Raw genomic sequence first — 17769 nt, 5'->3', positions numbered from 1 at the left:
TTTAAATTCATACATATTCATCTTTGTGGCAGCAGAATTTATATTCTTGTGTTGTTTTTATATTTGAATTTTCATTGATGGAGAAAAATAGAAATTCAGAGGAATGAATATAGGTAGTTGTTGTTATTGCTTTTAATATAGAACTCTCTCCTGCATGCTAAGAGGGAGGATGGTGTTATTCTCAACTAAATTTAACCTATGGTAAGAATTATCTTCTACTTAATTAAAGGACTTTGAAGATTAAAGAAATCTATATCTGTTGTAGACAAACCATTTAAAAATACTATTTGCCTCATTCCATCTTAGTCCCTTCTAGTAAGCTTCTGGGAAATGGTTCCTTAACTGGGGAAATATGAAGCGGTCAGCTCTCCCAAATTGTTAGTAACATGCTACTGACCTATCTTCCTATTTGTTTCTTTCTGACTATAGGGGGTATTCTTGGAGCAGTATTCAATGCCTTGAATTATTGGCTGACAATGTTTCGAATCAGGTAAAAGGTCCCATAGGCATCACGTTCATACAAAGAATGACACAGAGAAGGGATTTCAGAATTGTTCATATGAGCATGGGTTTTGAACTACATATCTTATACTGGAACAATACAGAGTAATTAGGGAGCTGGAAGAGAGATAACATGTGAAATGGAATGACACCCAGCCAGTGACCTCAGCTATTTCTCTTTTATATCTACCTGACTCCAGCCTATGAGGGGAAACTGGGACTTACAGTCTTCTCTTATCTTGACTTATTTAAGAAGCTGTTGATGCTTTCCCTTCCTGGACTGGTTAAATATAACACTACTTGGATAACAAGATAAATTGTTTCCTACCTGTTTCAGAGAGTATATCTCCTTATTGATATTTTGGCTGCATTAATTAAGACAAGCAGTAATAGCACAAGGACTTTCACAGTTTACGCACGAATTAATCTGTAGCTTTGAGAAAGGGATGGTATAGTTACTGCTTAATGCTACATTACCACCAATTTCTCCCAACTAACAAAATTAGTGACGAGTGCTGGTGGGGATTACTACAGTGTGTATATATTTGAGCCTTGCTGTGGAGTTCCTGTAGTCAATACCCTAGCACGTTCATTAATTTAGGGAAGAAGAGATACAGATAATTCCAAAATAATCCACATTTGGCTTTTAGATATTGTTAGATACTCATTTTGCATTCATGCACCTTCTACTTAAGAAGATCTAACTTGGTCGATATCATGGATGTGTCATTGATATAGAAAGGCTTACCTTGAGCCATTCCAATTCCACAGGTATATACACCGACCTTGCCTCCAGGTGATTGAAGCCATGCTTGTGGCTGCAGTCACTGCCACAGTTGCATTTGTGTTGATTTACTCATCTCGGGATTGCCAGCCACTTCAAGGGAATTCCATGTCTTACCCACTTCAGGTAAGAGGCTGGAGCGGTGGGCTAGAGGGATCCAACATGGCACTGGTGGGATCCCCCCAGTAGTCAGGACCTATAGTAGAGCCTATATTAGGGTGGACATTCCCAGGGACTTTCCCTCTCCCTCCTTACATGTTCTTATTTTCCACCTTACGTGAGATCAGTAATCATTTGTCCAGCATAAAGGCATTCCTCTAAGACGGTTTACTTCTCGATATTGGGCTGGTTTTGTTTTGGATGAGAAATCATGTCATTAAGTAGGCAGGTTGGAAAGAATTAGAATAGATCTTTTATGGGGCACCCTCAGTGCTGTTTTCTTTGAATTTCTAAAATGACTTTGTAAGTAGTAAAATAAATGTTTAAAGGCTCTGGAAACACACTTAGCTGTCACTTGTGAGTGCAGTGGCATAAGTGTGCCCAGCAGCAGGCTAACTGTGCCACAGGAGTCCAAGTATAGAACTCGGGTCAGGCTGCATTTCAGCTTGTGTTCCCTGCCTTTACCCTATTGAATTCTTTCAAAGGAGCATCAGATAGTATTGGTTTAGAAACACTCCTTACATTTAAGAGCTATTAGAAAACCATTTACTAAGGCCCCCCCAAAAGTATTAATGATGTTCATGTGAGCCTCATTCTGTTTTCCTGGCTATATCTACTGGCTGCAGGCCTTGTTTCTTCACTGAACCTCAAAGTAGTAAGACCTGATCATATTGTATTTGTTTGTACTGAGGAAACTCTGGGTCCACCTTTGCTGGAGAAGATACGAAGCAAGTGTTTACCTAGGATATTCTAACAGACATCTCGTTTTCCTTTCTGTCCTTCAATCCCACAGCTGTTCTGTGCAGATGGGGAATATAATTCAATGGCTGCTGCCTTCTTCAACACCCCAGAGAAGAGTGTTGTCAGCCTTTTTCATGACCCTCCAGGTCTGTTACTTTAATCAACACGGCATCAAGCTAGAATCAGAAGTTGACCTGCACTTGTTCCCATGGTGGGAAATGAGTTGGAGAGTAGGGGAGAGTGTTGGGCTGCATGTGAACTGTTCTTAAATTTTCATAATACTTGGCACTGGCCCTTCAGATAGTGAACAGAGCTTAGTAGAAGTACAGGGAGGAAAGGGAAGGCTGCTTCAATGGCCCCCAAACCCAGAGTCTTCACAGGGAACCAAGTCATTGTCCTTGGGTATAGTAATGATAGGTCCAGTACTGTGACTCACAATGAGCAGAGCTAGCCCCTAAGAGAAGAAAATATTCAAGTTATTCAGCTTTATGAGTTAGGGGTTTTTGTCCACCAGATGGAGAATTAAAAACCGTGGGAAGGTAGTGACGTAACAGGAGATTGAGTTGGACGAGAACACGGGAAGAACCCTAGGCTTGTATTTTTGTGTTTATTGAAAGAGTGATGGGCTTGGTCAGGTTAATAAACTCCGTCTTCCTTCCTTCCTGGGGAATGATCTGCTTTGGGAGGCTCTTAGGTCTTTCCATCATTTACTAGAATTTCATTTTCCTGAATGACTTTACCTTCTGTGAATTGTTTCTGGAATTTTAATTTTGGTCAGAATACTAAGCAAATTCCCCAAGTCAAAGTAATGTTCTAAATTGTGACCGTAGGACTTTGTCTTGTTTTCTCTGACAACCAAGCCTTTAATGAAAAACCAGGATGTCTCTGTTTAGCTTCATTAGTAGTGTGGACATGAGGCAGAAGGATAGAAGATGGCAGGCCAGTTACCACTGACTTACTCTGTGACTGGATATAATGAGTCACAGGATTCTAGAGCTATAAGGGTCCTTGGAGACCATCTCGCCTGTCTGCCCTATATGAAAGAGGAGAAAACTCTGACCAAGGGGGAGGAAAAGTAGCAAAGCCAGCCCTAAGACACCAAGTTTAGCCTTTCCCCTATACTGCATGGCTTCTAGTCACTTACTTTCTCTGCTTTTTTTCCCCTTGTAAAATGGAGTTGTTTTGTGTAAATATTACATATTTACAGATGTAAAATATTTACATTTTGTGAAATAATAGTTCAGAAATCAAATTGGGTTGCTAGTAGTTAAACTGTCCCAGACCAGCCTCTGTCCCAGTCTGAGAGGTGTACTTGGTGAGGTCTTCCCATTTCTGTGCCTAAGTTCCTCTGCCTGTAATTTACTCAGCTCCACTTTCCACTTTCCACAGTTCTTCATGGGTGATAAATGGCATCAGAATTCAGTGGATCTTGAAATCTGTTACCTGCCCAATTTCACCTTCACTTGTAAGACCCATCTGCAGCTCTCTTGTTCTCATTAAGATCCCAAGAAGCAAGCCTGAATGTTGAATGATGTTTCCCATATGTTTTCGACATGGGATACCCACATTCCCCTAGAACCTCTGGGAAAAGCACTTCTCTTGCTGCCAGCAGCCAGGGTATAATTCCAGATGTCTACATCTGGAATAATTTTTAAAACTTGTTTTTTCACCTGAGCCTTGGCAGGTTTCAATTTGGGCTTTTTATACCAACTTCCTAAGCCCTAGTTCACCAATGTGGAAGGAATAGAGAAAAGTAGCCTTAATAAAGTTCCCTTTCTGCAACTTTCAGTCATGCTGTTTTAGTGTATTGAGCAGGGACTGAGGCTTCCTCTTGCATCCTCTGTGGCAGAGGAGGTCTAACTTTCCCCACCGCATCCCTCATCCCTTCCCCAATTCCCTCCCACACACTCATACACAGGAATACATCGCTGTAAGCAGAAACTTTCCCTACTTCTTACAGATAGCTTGTGAGTATAGTCTTTGTGGCCATATCCTTAGGCCACCTCTGTCTGGTATAGCCTTAGTATTTTTTTTTTTGGAGGGGGAAGGTAGGGCAGTTGGGGTTAAGTGATCACATAGATAGTTTTTTTGTGTGTGTTAAGTGTCTGAGGTCAGATTTGAACTCAGGTCCTCCTGACTCCAGAGCTGGTGCTCTATTCACTGTGCCACCTTTAAAGAATAACTAAACCAACTACTTTGTTAACAGTATCATGATTTGATTGAGATTGTGATATGGTAGTTGAAATAAGAGAACAATGTCAAGAAAGGAGGGAACTGAGACTTGGGTAGCTTAAAGATATCTTCATCCAGTGCTGACTTCTTGTTTCACAAATTGCTTCTCTTATCTTCTACCTCAGTTTTTCCGTCTCTAAAATAGGAAGAAAGATTTGTCTTACTATCCTTTCTCCTCCTGAAAATGCTGAGAATGAGTGAAAGTCCTAGAAGAAGCCCTAGGGCATGCTGTGAAAGACAAAGTAACTAGAAGAATGTGGTTAGGGATCAAGCCTTTATCATCAGCCCTTGATCAAGATGATCAGAGTAGGATTTAAGCTAAGCTATGAAGTAGTAGGATTTTGGTGTTCATTGTGCTGTTTACCCTTTCATGGTCAGCAATATTCATGCAAAATTTTTACTGCTTTTTTGGGAACAGTGTGGAGTTCTAGATTTTTGTTTTGTTGGGAATAGCCAGTGTTGAGGGGAGATATGAAATCTTAGGAGAGGCACATGTAGCATGTCCTCCTGCCTTCCCTAGGTTCTTACAATCCCATGACTCTGGGACTGTTCACTTTGGTCTATTTCCTGCTGGCGTGTTGGACCTATGGGCTCACTGTGTCTGCTGGAGTCTTCATTCCGTCCCTCCTCATTGGTGCTGCTTGGGGAAGACTCTTTGGCATATCACTGTCCTACCTTACCAGTGCTGCAGTGAGTATCCTCTTTATCCTGCCAACTGACAGGGTCTGGAAGGCTCAGCTTTTAAAATGAATTAAGCACAAGAGGGAAATTGGGGGTAAATAGATAAATTTTGAAACAACTTCTTAAGCTACCCAAAAAGAGAGAGTGGAATCTCATATAAACCCTTGGTGTATAGCTTAGAGTAACATTTTTTTTAATTAATTGGTATGTTTTGTTATCTTTCACCTGTAACTTCCCAACAAACATCCAGCCATTTCTCATGTCCACAAAGTATAATCCCTCAAAATTGTTGATCGATGTTAATAAAAATATGGGATGTGTTCCTTAATTTTGATAGCATGGCACCAAAATTAAGCTTTGTAGCTGACTAGCATTTTGTTGCCTTTCCATGTTGACTTCATTTTTATTGTTATAGTGATCATAAGAGAGGCATTATGGCATAATGAGTAGAAGGCTGACTTTAAATTCAGAACAACCTGGGTTCAGGTTTTGCCTCGGACATATTGGCTGTGTAAATATTAGGGGCAAATCACTTCATCTTTCAAGGCCCCTAAGCAACTCTCAAATACAGATACAGATATGTTGCAGACTTGTATCACTACAGGAAGTCTATACCAGGAGTCCCTCCCATACTGAAGGATTCACAGATCTGGACTTCCTCTACCCACCTTGTCCTGACAACCCAAAAAAGTCATGTATATATCATTGTTTTGTTTCTGCTTTCAATCAGTTAGTGTCTAAGTACCTTCACTTTGCTAGGCTCTGGGGGATACAAAGAAAACTTACGTAGTAACATGGGAGATAGCATATAAATAATTAGATATGTACACAGCAGACAGAAGACAATCTTGGAGGGAAAGGCTTAAGCATCTGAGAGGAGTAGGAAAGGTCTCTTCAAAAAGTGACATTTGAGCCAAGTCTTGAGTCTTCCCATGTTTCTGTGTATTCCTCATAGCTTTTAGAATAGCATCTTTTGCCTAACAGTTGCTGTTAATGGGCTACAGTAGGTTAGCAGATTGGGTAAGCAGTTCTGCTTAATAGATAGGGGTTAATGTTTTTGTAACTATCCAGGAAAGCTTCTTAAGTTACCAAGTCTGAGTAAACAGAAAGGGCATGACTTTGGGTATAGAAATTAAATTTTGGGGGTGTGATCTAATCCTCCTGGCCTGGGGAATCCATTCTTATCTCCGACAAGTTTCTCCAAAGTGTGGATTTGTCAGTTGTTCTGCTTTTATTAGAAAGCCAGAGACATGGAGCCTGTGGTTTTGAGTTGGCAGTCTTACCTATCAGTGCTCTAACATCTCTTGTTTTTGTTTCTTCTAACTGTAGATATGGGCCGACCCTGGCAAGTATGCCCTGATGGGGGCTGCTGCCCAGCTTGGTGAGTCCTGTCTTTTGCCATAACATGAGTGCATTCTAAGGAGGGAAGGTGGGATGGAGCCCCAAGGATCGGGATGGAGTTACTTAGCTTTTTGGTCTCCCTAGAACTCAGATACATATTGAGGAGAGACCTGAGACTTGTTGTACTAAAACTATTACAAGGCTGGCATGGAAAAGTAAAAGGATTCAGAAGAACTGATTTTGACCTGAAAATGTAGGAATGTTACTAACTACCTTTTATTTTCCTTAGGTGGCATTGTGAGAATGACTCTGAGTCTGACCGTCATCATGATGGAGGCTACGAGCAATGTGACTTATGGTTTCCCCATCATGTTGGTTTTGATGACAGCAAAAATTGTTGGAGACTTCTTTATTGAGGTTTGATATGGAAGGGGAAGAATGAGAAAAAACCGACATTTTTGGACTGTGTTGTGTGACTCAAACAAATGAGATGTTTCTTTCCAATCTCATTATTTGGGGGACTCTCATTAGCCAAGTGTCCTGAGTATAGGAAACAACATTGGTGCCTTTTCCACAGTGTGGCAGGGTATTCTTTATTGAGTAGAGATGGCAGATCTAGTGGAGAAAGAGTTTTCATCCCAAATATTCTAAGGAAGAGCCCCTCTTGTCTGCTCCCTTGGAAGATTTCACTAGTCTTTAGGCAGCAATGGTGCACGGACCCAAAGACTCTGCTCTGTCTCATTTCTGCCTCTGGTTAGAGGAATCACTGAATCTTTCCCTTAAGTTCTGTTTTGGTTGGAATGGAGATGATCTCCCTCTTCACCTCACAGGAAAATATGTGGGCTAAATAGGTGATTATTGTGATTCCTTAAAGATGAATAACACTTAAATGTACTCTGGTGATTCTTGCCCTAAAGATGCTTTTTAGTGAGTGGCCAGGGGTGAGGGGACAAGAGGGAGTCATTCAGTCAGTCTAGCATTTGTTGAGTTCCTCTTTTGTGCCAAGTACTCTGCCAAGCCTGGGGATACAAAGAAAGGTGGAAATTGTCCTTGCCCTCAAGTAGCTTACAGTCCAGTGGGGGAGAGTATGCAGACAACTGTGTACAAACTAGATGTAGACAGGGTAAATTGGCGGTTATCTTACAGGAAGGGATGTACCCGCATTAAGGGAAACTAGGGGAGGCTTCTTGCAGAAGGTGGGATTTTGGCTGGAACTTCAAAGGAGCAACAAGAAGTCTGTCAGTCACCATGAGTAGAGACGGTTGTCAGCAGCAGGAGGATAACCCTTAAGTCTAGCTTCCCCATCGGAAGAAGCACAACCATGTCTCAGTTTTGTCCTGCCTTTTCTTTCCAGGGCCTTTATGACATGCATATCCAGCTGCAGAGTGTCCCCTTCCTCCACTGGGAAGCTCCAGTTACTTCTCATTCACTCACTGCCAGGTATTAAGCCTCTTTCTTGCACCCTCACCCTCAAGATCTTCCCCCTGGGCTTTCTATACAGGTCTTAGACTAAAACAAAATGACCAAGATATCAGTGGCCCAGACCATGCTTGGTAATGCCCACTTCCCAAAGAAGTAAGTTATTTACCTCTGCTGGCAGAAATGAACTTTTTTTTAAACTGTAACTTCAACTATCCCTCTTCTGACTCCTATCTGGGACAGGGTCGGTAAGTCCTGGTGATTCAGTCTGTCTCTTTTAAGTGGGAAGTGAGAGGCATGACATTCCTAGGAAGGGTTTTTCAGTCCTATTTGTAGAAACCTTAGGATTCAGAGAAATATTGAAATTTTCATTTTTGTCTAGTAGAGAGATACTAAATCTATAGCTGTAGATTGAAACTGGTCTGTAAGATAACATCAGTTAACTTGACAGTAACTAAAAGGAGCATCGTTTTTTCCCTAAATATTCTGAAATTGAGGTGGTATTGAGAAACCAGTGGTCTAAGTGCTTGCTTTTTCTACAGCTGCATGTTAAGTGCCTCTTCTTCCTTCTCTATTTGTTTTCCTAACAGAGAGGTGATGAGTACACCCGTTACCTGTCTGCGGAGAAAAGAGAAAGTTGGGGTTATAGTGGATGTCCTCAGTGACACTTCCTCGAATCACAATGGCTTCCCAGTGGTGGAGTACTCTGACGATGCCCAGGTAGAGGAGAGGGAAAAAGAAAACAGTGGCATCCAGTCTTAAAAATAACCATCTCTCTTCAACCCCTTCCCCCCAGAGCGAAGACAAGTTTATACTGGATGTGTAGTCAGGCAGACTGTCTTCATTTCACAGTTTGGGTAGCTCCTGGTGGGAAGGGGAACAGACAGCAGACAAAGACTAATCAGGGCCAAATTTAGATGAAACAAGACCCAGGGTTTTCACTTCCTTATTTTCCCAGACATCTCCTTGCCATAGCTTTTGCTATGGCTCATGTACCCAGGAATGAGAGAAGGAGGTGGTGAAAGAAGTCAGGGCCATTCCTTTAAGTCCCTAAAGCCTGGGTACATTGCTTCCTGAGCAGGAAATTTGAAAATAATCCAGGCTGTAAATCATGCTTCTGAGCGTCATGTGTGGACTAAACAATACTCTCTTTTTGCAGCCAGCAAGGTTACAGGGTTTAATTCTGCGCTCACAGTTGATTGTCCTCTTGAAGCATAAGGTATGGTTATTCATAAGTACTTTTTAAAAATGCCATCAGAACCCCAAACGCCAGGGTAGACATTCCCAGACCTTGCAAATGATCCCCCATTCTCTGCTGTGACAGTTTTCCTTACCTTCTAGTTTATAGTTCAAGTTTCAAAAACTACGTCACAGTCACAGAAATGCCAAGATTCTGAGTATCCCCTGCAAAGTTACCGTTATTCTGGAGAGTATTTTGGAATGATGCTCATCAAAAGGCTATTAAACTGTGTACACTCTTTGCCCTGGTGATACCACTACTAGGTCTATACCCCAGAAAAAGTGGGAAAGGACCCATATGTACAAAAATTTTATAACAAGGGTGGTTTTGAGTTGTTTTTTTTTTGTGGTGGCAAAAAAACAGAAACTGAGGAGGTGCTCATCAACTGGAGAATGTCAGAATGAGTTGTGGTATGTGAATGTGATGTAATATTATTGTGCCATAAGAAATGATGGAAGGGATGGTTTCAGAGAACCTGGGAAGACTTGTAAGAACTGATGCAGAGTGAAGTGAGCAGAACTAATACAATAACAACAATATTATAAAGACAGTCAACTCTGAAAGACTTAGTAACTGATTAGCAAAGCAACCCAACACGATTCCAAAGGACTCCTCATGAGATGTGCTACTCACCTCCAGAGACAGAAGTGATTTACTCAGTGCAACTGGAAGCTTATATGTTCACTTTTATTTTTTTTTGGAAGGGGAACAGAGTGGGACATGACTAATACAGGAATTTGTTTTGTGACTACTTGTAATAGGCTTTGTTTTTCTTGCCTTTTCAATGGGGGGAGGGGGAAGGAGAGAGAATTAAAAACAAAAACAAAGTACAACATTGCTGCTGCGGTGTCTAAGGGAGACCCTGTGGGATCAGAGGATGCATTTCTCTTTCTCTCTGTCTTCCACTTTAGGTGTTTGTAGAGAGGGCCAGTCTGAACCTGGTCCAGAGGAGACTGAAACTGAAGGACTTTCGAGATGCCTACCCCCGATTCCCGCCCATCCAGTCAATTCATGTGTCTCAGGATGAACGAGAATGCATGATGGACCTCACAGAGTTCATGAACCCCTCCCCATATACAGTGCCTCAGGTAACTGGCCAGGACGCTCTAGGCTGAGAAAGGGGTTTGGACCAGAGCTGCTCCCTAACCCCCCAACCAGTACAGGAGATTGGGAAATGAAAGGAGCCCTCTGTAAGTAGTGAGTAGACAACTGTTACAGCAGTGACCATGGAGAACTTCCTGAGGAGCTTAAGTGGCAGCAGCGATGTTTGCCATTTCTGCCTTTTACAAAATACAGTCAGTTAGTCAGTGTCTTCTCCAGTCACATAAAGGAAAACTTAAATGACTGAGAGAATATTTTAAATTCATATGTTAATATCACATTGTTTACCCTCTTAGGGTAGAGGGGAGAAAGGGATAGAATTTGGAACTCAAAACTTAAAAGAATATTAAAAATACTGTTTTTAACATCTAATTAGGAGAAAAAATGAAATATTTTTTAAAAATAAAAGTGAAAAACACATAGAGTAAGAAGAAGAAGGTCAGTTCCAGAGTCTTCTTTTAAATACATTTCCAAACATTAAAACCAGTCCAGAGTGTGGTCCCTCTGGAAGAAAAAGCTTCCATTAGTCACCCCAGGAGACTGTAAGCTCCTTTAAGGTAGGGACTTTGATTTTTGCCTTTGTATCTTTAACCCTTAGCATAGTACTTTCTATTTATTAGGCATTTAATATATGTCTTTTGAACTCAAGTAATCAAGCTGATGAAGAAAACTGATTTCTGTAGAGGAGACGGCTGACCACTTATAACTTAGGTTCTGTACTAGGTCTGTGACTGTGGAAGATTCCCAGCTTGCATAAAAACACAAGAGAAATAGGAAGTGGGGCAACCCCCTCAGGTCTTCCTTCTCAGTTCTGCCAGGGGTCAGCAATGCTTTGTGACCTTGCTTCAGGGTTTATCAGGCAGGCCGATGAGATCCAGGACCTGACTAGCTCTATAGAAATTGTCTCTCTGTAGTTGAATGCCTCCTGTTAGTTTGCTCTTTGGGAAAACTAATAACTGGCAAGGTGACCTAAAGTCTAAATAAAAGTTTGACTTGTTTCTAGGAGGCATCACTTCCAAGAGTATTTAAGCTTTTCCGAGCACTGGGACTCAGGCATTTGGTGGTGGTAGATAATCATAATCAGGTGAGTTTGGGTTTATGGGAAAAAATGCTCACTTTACATTAACACAGTATTCGGTCATCACTGACTAGGATAGTGAAGTTTCTCTCACCTCTTTCCTTAAATCCTAAATCCTGGCTCCTGAAGAACCTGGGAGAGAGCTTTCTGTCCCTAGCCCTTTTTCCTTGGGCACAAAAGTGACTGCCGCAGGAACAGATTTCAAATAGATCTGGCCTCCTTAACCTTGAAGGCTGTCATCTCTAAAGGCCCTGCCTGTTTTTGTTATTCAGGTTGGTCACTCTCTGATTCAGCAGAACAGAAGTGTGTCTAGCAAGGCTATCATACCATCAGTCTAAGCATCTGGTTCCCTTGTCAGAGCCAAGAGTCAGGCAGATAAAACTCTTCACTCTGTACCATTTCAATACCTAGGTCAAAGGGAGAGAAGGCCAAAGGTGTCACAGCAAATGTTCCAGCCACACAATTGGAGGTTTGGTTCTATTGTTTGGTCCCTCTGACATATCTCATTTGGTTCTGTCCTTACAGGTGGTTGGATTGGTGACGAGAAAAGACCTTGCAAGATACAGATTAGGAAAGGCAGGGTTGGAAGAGCTCTCCTTGGCTCAGACGTGAGGGGCTTGGCATCACGTCTCTCAAGAGGGCAAGTGTTACTGACCACTGGAAACCCTCTGCCTCCTCACGTTCTCCAGCCCTCCCATCTGAGGCCTTGTTTCTCTGGAGGCCATGGAAGTGAAAAGTCCTCCCAAACTTCCAAGCTGCCTCCCCAAGTGAAAACCTGGCTGCTCCAGGTTCCAGTTCAGTGTTTTAATTTGACGTACATTGTGGGTAGATTTGTTTACATTTTAATATTTTTCCCTTGGGTTTGTTGCCGTTGGATTCCATTTTTATTCTGTCCTTTTGTTTCTTTATCTGAAAGGATCAAATGAGTTTAACTTTCCTTTCTGGTTGTGCTCCTTGTCTGAGAGCAAAGGGCTGAGGGATCTTGTGTCTGTGCCCTACACATGTGGAGAGGATGTGGGGGCCAGTGCTGCTGCTCTGAGCTGAGTCATAGAGCCTTTTATATCTGCTGTGTTCTGCTCCTGCTGATCCTGCTGTAGCCAGTGGTCAAACTTGGCTTCTTTGTTTTGCACAGTCCAACACAAGGCTCGGGAATCTCTCTGGAGACTTCCTGAAAGAATCCTGAGGCTGCAGTAGATGTTTCAACTTCTCCCCCTGGACATTTGCCATAACCGGCCTGTGCCTCTCCCCTCTCAACTTGACTTGGGGAGGCCTGAAGCGTTGGTCCCTGAGTCTGTCTCCAGAGCAGTGGTTGGGTTTGAATTGGACCAGGGAAAGAGAAGTGACCTGAGGATGAGGAAAGCCACGCACACAGACCGACCTAAGTTTTTCTTGGAACTGGGCTTATGAAAAACTTCACTTACCTTCCAGAGAGCAGCTCAAGGTGTTACTGCCACCAGTGAAATCCCCTTCCTTCCAGCATTGGCTCCTTATGGGCCAAGGGGACTTTGAATCTGTTCTCTCCTTCCTTCGAGGGCAGACTTCAGAGCCAAATAAGTCTGGTGGTGGCAACAGTGGAGAAGTGAGATGCGGCCCATCCTTACTGAGGTGGCTTCTGACCATGGGCAGCGTGAGGTAGCTGAATAATCTGCGGTCGCTCTGTCCTTCCGGTGTGAGGTCAGCTGGCCTTGTCCCACCTGACTTATGTGGCCAGTGAGCGTCCTCACTGTGGAGTCGTGGAATCTTGGTGGTCATGACATCTCCTGTCACCCCATGTTGGTGGCACCACTCCCTCCTCCTGAACCTCAGCCATTCAGTCAGAAACACTCCTTTTAAGCACACTTTCTTAGGAGTTTGATACACATTGTATTTATGTTCACGAAAGGTGCTTATGTGGTGAGTCCTTCAAGTATTAGCATATGACTCTTCTTAATGTGCTTATACTTGTTTTCCCCATCTCTTAGAACTGGGAATAAATGCAAAGCCTACTTTGTCCTGCATATACTTGCTGTGAGTTACTGAGCTTTTTAAAAGCAGGCCTGAGAGGCCCTTGCTAGGTGACCTCTCTCTGATTCCCCCAGTCACTGTTCATGCCATGTTCTCGATAGTACCCTTGACAACACTATAGGACATGTGACCTATGACTCATCTTAAGGGAACAGCTCTTTTAATAACTGGCCAGGGATCCCAGGGCCGGGGGGGTTTGCTTCTTACGGATATCTGGTTAGTAATTCCTTCATTAATAGGCAAAGACCAGCTCTGCCTAGAACATCTTGGGTAGATGCTATTTCTGTGGCACCAGGTTCCTTCTGCCTGCCCTCCAACCACTGCTCATTCGCCTTGGTGTGTCTACACCTGGCTGGCAGCCTCTCTTTGGCCTTCCCCACTGCCACAGCCTCCTGGGGCAGACTTTCTTCCCCAGACCCACTCTCCTGTGTGTTGCTGTTCATCTGTACTCAGTGAGAGAGACCTACTTTGATGAAGTTTAGGTTTGGGGGTTCATTCTGTCACTGACACCCTGCACAAACTAGTTTTTCAAGCTTCAAGTAGTCCTTAAACGTTTTAAGTGTTCCCATGGTCCCACTCCTTCTGTTTGCTGTGGGAAGCAGCACACATTAGTTTGTGATTTTTATAGTTTGGGCAAATGTTGCAGTTTGATTTTATCTCTGTTGGAAGTAGTGGTGGCTTTAATGAATAAAGAGTAGGGGATTGTGGGCTTTGTACCCCCCTGAAAAGTGTGTCACTGCAACCCTTTAAACCCTCACTCAGATCATGTGCCAAGAAAGAAGTGGGAAACGTGGAGGTGGGCAGGGGTCAGCATATGTATGAATATAAGAAATAAAGGGATTGAAGTCAAGCTTCTGGTGCTCGATGTTTTTCCTTCTCAATCAGGACCATGACCTTGAGCCAAAGCTGGCTGAGTCATGATGTTTGGTTTTTAAAGTTGATGGTGTGTTGAGCAGTAGTCCTCCTGTCAGGGGTCCCATGGACAGTGGTGAGGATGCTTTAATCTTTGCAGCTGTGAGCATTATCATGAGTCCTGATGTCCAAGACTGGTGGCAGCTCTTGACTACCAAACACACTCACAGTGAGTGCCCTCTTGTCCGGGCTGCTTCTTGATCATCTCAGAAACATCCGTCCACTGGAGAAGGGCTGAAGAGAACACTTATGACAGGCCAGGTCACTGGAAGGGGGTCACAGCCCTGCTGAGCCTCTCTGTGGCTGGCCTCACTCTTCTCAGTACCAGTTATAACTCCAGGGCAAGCTCCCTTTTGAAGCCCAGCCTAGGAAGTGGGCATGACTTTAGTTCTAGGTTGTCAATGGTTTTGTGCATTTGGGCTTGATTTACTTTGCCAGAGCTATAAAACACCAGAAAGGTAAAAAGAAAAAAAATCCCCCCTCCCTGGGGTCATTGTCAACTCCTGCAGCCCTTCTGGTAATGTGAGGCATCTTGCCTGAGGAGCAGTGGTTCATAGAAAAGTACCATCTGCACCAGGGGACTTTCTGATCATTTATTCCTCTTGCTCCAGATGGACAAAGGAAATAATGTCCTGGTGAAGAGACAAATGTGCTGGTGCCACAAATGGCCATTTCCATTGTTTTAGGTGAGGCATTCTGGCATATTAAAGGAGACACTGGAGGACACAGCTAGCTTTGTTACCCTGGGTAAATCACCCTTGCTGAGCCTCAGTTTCCATATCTGTAAAATTAGGATAATAGCATCTACTTCATGGTTTCTGAATATCCAATGAGATAATACAGGTGTGAACAAAGTACTCATAAATGCCAGGTGTTTGGGCTAATGGACAGCTCTCCTACCAGATGCATTTCTGGTAGGAGAATGACTCCTTAATGCCCAAGGCCAGAACTTCTGCCAGAATCTCCTGTGGGAGGTATAGGGTATGAGGATGAGTGATTTGGTTTTTATAATTACGAACATTAGCATTCATCCTACTGAACAGACCACTAGAGTGAGGCATTTGTCCCGTAACAGCAAAGGAAAATCTGTTCCTTGAGTAAAAATGTTATTCCTGAAGTCCCAGGATTCTGAGAAGCAAGGCTTAGCTTTTTCTGTTAGGAAGGTCAGGTAGGCTGTATATAATTATTCTCTGCCTTCAGGATCAGTCTCAGTTTATCTCCTTGTGCAGGTATCTGTTCTTTGTACTTGGTGTCCTTGGTAAGAGCCATGCACCAGCTTCCTAGTAAAGAGGGTAGCCAATAAATTTTATGCTGCTGCACAATTTTCATTATGATAAATAGCGATTTTACTGGGGAGCAAAAAATGTGTCTTTGGGAAGCACTGAAGTCTTAAGTGGAAAACTTGTGAACCATAAGAGACGTTTCTGTATTTTAATAAAAAGTTAATTTTTGCTTTTGTGGTATTGTAATGGTACTTCCCTCTCTAAGCTTACTGCTTCCACCAAGTGGAGACACTTGGAAGAACAGAATCGTCCAACCAGTCCCAACTCAAATCTGTGATACTTTTGCTTGGTGTTTCCCTCACAGGCCTTTCAAATGTTCTTGTACTCACCACAACTGAGGTGCTAGAAATAGGGGATTTATGTTTCTGCCCATAGTGTGATCTATAGCTTCAAGCAAGGAAGTGACTTAGGGACAGAGATGGGACCAAAACATACCTTCACAGTCTGGGCATTTTTTCTGTAAGACTACTTTCTACATACACTTTTCTTTGATCATGTAGCTTGTGAAAACAAAGGTCTGATCCACCTCTCTTGGTCACTCAATCCAGTCTAAGATTTAACAATTCACGAGTAGGACTTTGTTTTTAGATCTAATCTTGTAATGTGGGAGCAAATTTATTTATTCATTTATTTTTTAAGCAATCGGGGTTAAGTAACTTGCTCAAGGTTACATGGCCAGTTATTTCTGGGTGTGGTGCTAAGTATCAGAGCCCAGGATTCGATCTCCAGGTCATCCCAACACTGGAGCCGGTGCTCTTACTCGCTGAGCCACCTGGCCACCCCGGTGGGAGCAAATTTAATTCCCTCCTGTTGAAAGTTAGTTCTCAATACAGTTGTTGAACCATCTCCTATTCAGAACATAATTATTGATAATTAAGAAATAGCCTCTTTTTCCCATCCCAAGTTTCTCCTGCTACTTACCAGAAGCCCTATTCTCTCGTTCCCATTGAGTTTATTAAGTTTTCTTTATCATGGAAATGACTGTTACTCAGACCTGTAATATTGTTAAATAGATTAACTTGTTACTGCAAGCCCTAAGATTTCTACCTTTTCTTCCAACTCTTGGAGGAAGGATAGCTTTCCAAACAATAGTGATTCTGGAGCATGAATTGGGAAGCTTCACCTGGCATGGAATCTCTAAGTTAATTTCTATTTCCTTGTAGTTAATGATCTTGGAGAATGAAAGAGCTTTCCAGGGGCGGCCAGGTGGCACAGTGAGTAAGAGCGCTGGCCCCAGAGTCGGGAGACCCAGAATCAGTTCCGGCCTCAACTACTTAGCACCCACACAAAATAACTGGCTGTGTAACCTTGAGCAAGTTACTTAACCCCAATTGCTTAAAAAAAGAAAGAGTTTTCCTAAGCCTTCAGGCTTCTGTGCTTCACCCTTTCAGGCAGTTGGCAATAAACAAAACTCAGCTGGACTTTTTGAGCAGCTAAGCACTTCATGCTTCCCCAATCCCAGGACTCTTTCATAGGGTTGCCTGGGTCTCAAATCATTGGCGCCAAAAACCCATTTGTGTTCCACTGCAAGGTTAGTCTAAGTGTCTCTTCTTTGGTGACTTGATCCCATGAGTTCCCACAGAGGGGCTAGGAATAACAGCTCTGCACCAGTCACTTTTTGCTGATATGTCCCCATTTTAGACACTAAAGATTGTGGATATATTTCCTACAACTAGGCTTGACTGCTTCTTTAGGTGGGATAGAAATAGACCTGTTTTCCTGTTCCTGTATCTTTCCTTCCAGATGAGTGACACCTGGGGGGAAGCAGGGTATGCCTAGATTACCCCCTTTTTCTTAATCTACTCCCCCAAAAAGGGACAGCCAACATGCTAGGACTTTTAGCTGCTAGTCCTTACTTGCCTACCAGCTTTTGGGGATTCTATGCAAGGCTAGAGAAAGGCTGAAAGGGGTTTGATTCTAAGAGTGACAGTTGGGCAATGAGGTCATAAGTTTCTAGTTGAAGGGAAGGTTCCGGAATAAGTTCACATCAGTTGCCACTCTTAGGTTCCCTGTGAAGGCAGAATGTAAGGACATTCACTTATCTGTCAACTCAGCAGGCTCTCCCAATTACTTCAGCCATCTTCCCTTTCCCCTCCTCCCAGACCTGGTAAACCCCTGAGGAATGAGGTGGGAGGGGGGACATGGGGTAGTTCTTTTCTTCTAGGGTTCCTTTCCCTCCCTCACAGTTTACCCTAGAGTCCAGCTGGTTCAAAGCAAAGAGGTGTGAGTGACGCTAGGAAGCTAAAGGAAAGACCAGTTGACCCAGAGCTAGTCTCTCTAAAGGAACTAGGCA

At 43.0% G+C, this 17769-nt stretch overlaps 1 protein-coding gene across 1 annotated transcript in view; it reads left to right on the top strand.

The window, feature by feature from the left end:
* The window catches only part of CLCN7 (chloride voltage-gated channel 7), a 28059-nt gene extending 13928 nt beyond the window's left edge, over positions 1 to 14131 (top strand). The window contains exons 11-22 of the mRNA XM_069065663.1: positions 430 to 490; positions 1273 to 1411; positions 2238 to 2331; positions 4938 to 5107; positions 6428 to 6479; positions 6729 to 6856; positions 7794 to 7879; positions 8449 to 8578; positions 9018 to 9077; positions 10010 to 10186; positions 11203 to 11283; positions 11803 to 14131. Coding sequence (XP_068921764.1) covers positions 430 to 490; positions 1273 to 1411; positions 2238 to 2331; positions 4938 to 5107; positions 6428 to 6479; positions 6729 to 6856; positions 7794 to 7879; positions 8449 to 8578; positions 9018 to 9077; positions 10010 to 10186; positions 11203 to 11283; positions 11803 to 11889 — 1265 coding nt within the window. The 3' untranslated portion in view covers positions 11890 to 14131. The remainder of the gene's footprint in view (positions 1 to 429; positions 491 to 1272; positions 1412 to 2237; positions 2332 to 4937; positions 5108 to 6427; positions 6480 to 6728; positions 6857 to 7793; positions 7880 to 8448; positions 8579 to 9017; positions 9078 to 10009; positions 10187 to 11202; positions 11284 to 11802) is intronic.
* The last annotated feature ends 3638 nt before the right edge of the window (positions 14132 to 17769 follow it).

This window comes from Petaurus breviceps, unplaced genomic scaffold (assembly GCF_028583685.1).
Source record: "Petaurus breviceps papuanus isolate PSGF00001 unplaced genomic scaffold, PetGlider_PUasm1.0 138, whole genome shotgun sequence".
NCBI lineage: Eukaryota > Metazoa > Chordata > Mammalia > Diprotodontia > Petauridae > Petaurus > Petaurus breviceps.
Note: the sequence above shows the minus strand (reverse complement) of the source record. Positions and strands in the feature narration are given on the sequence as shown.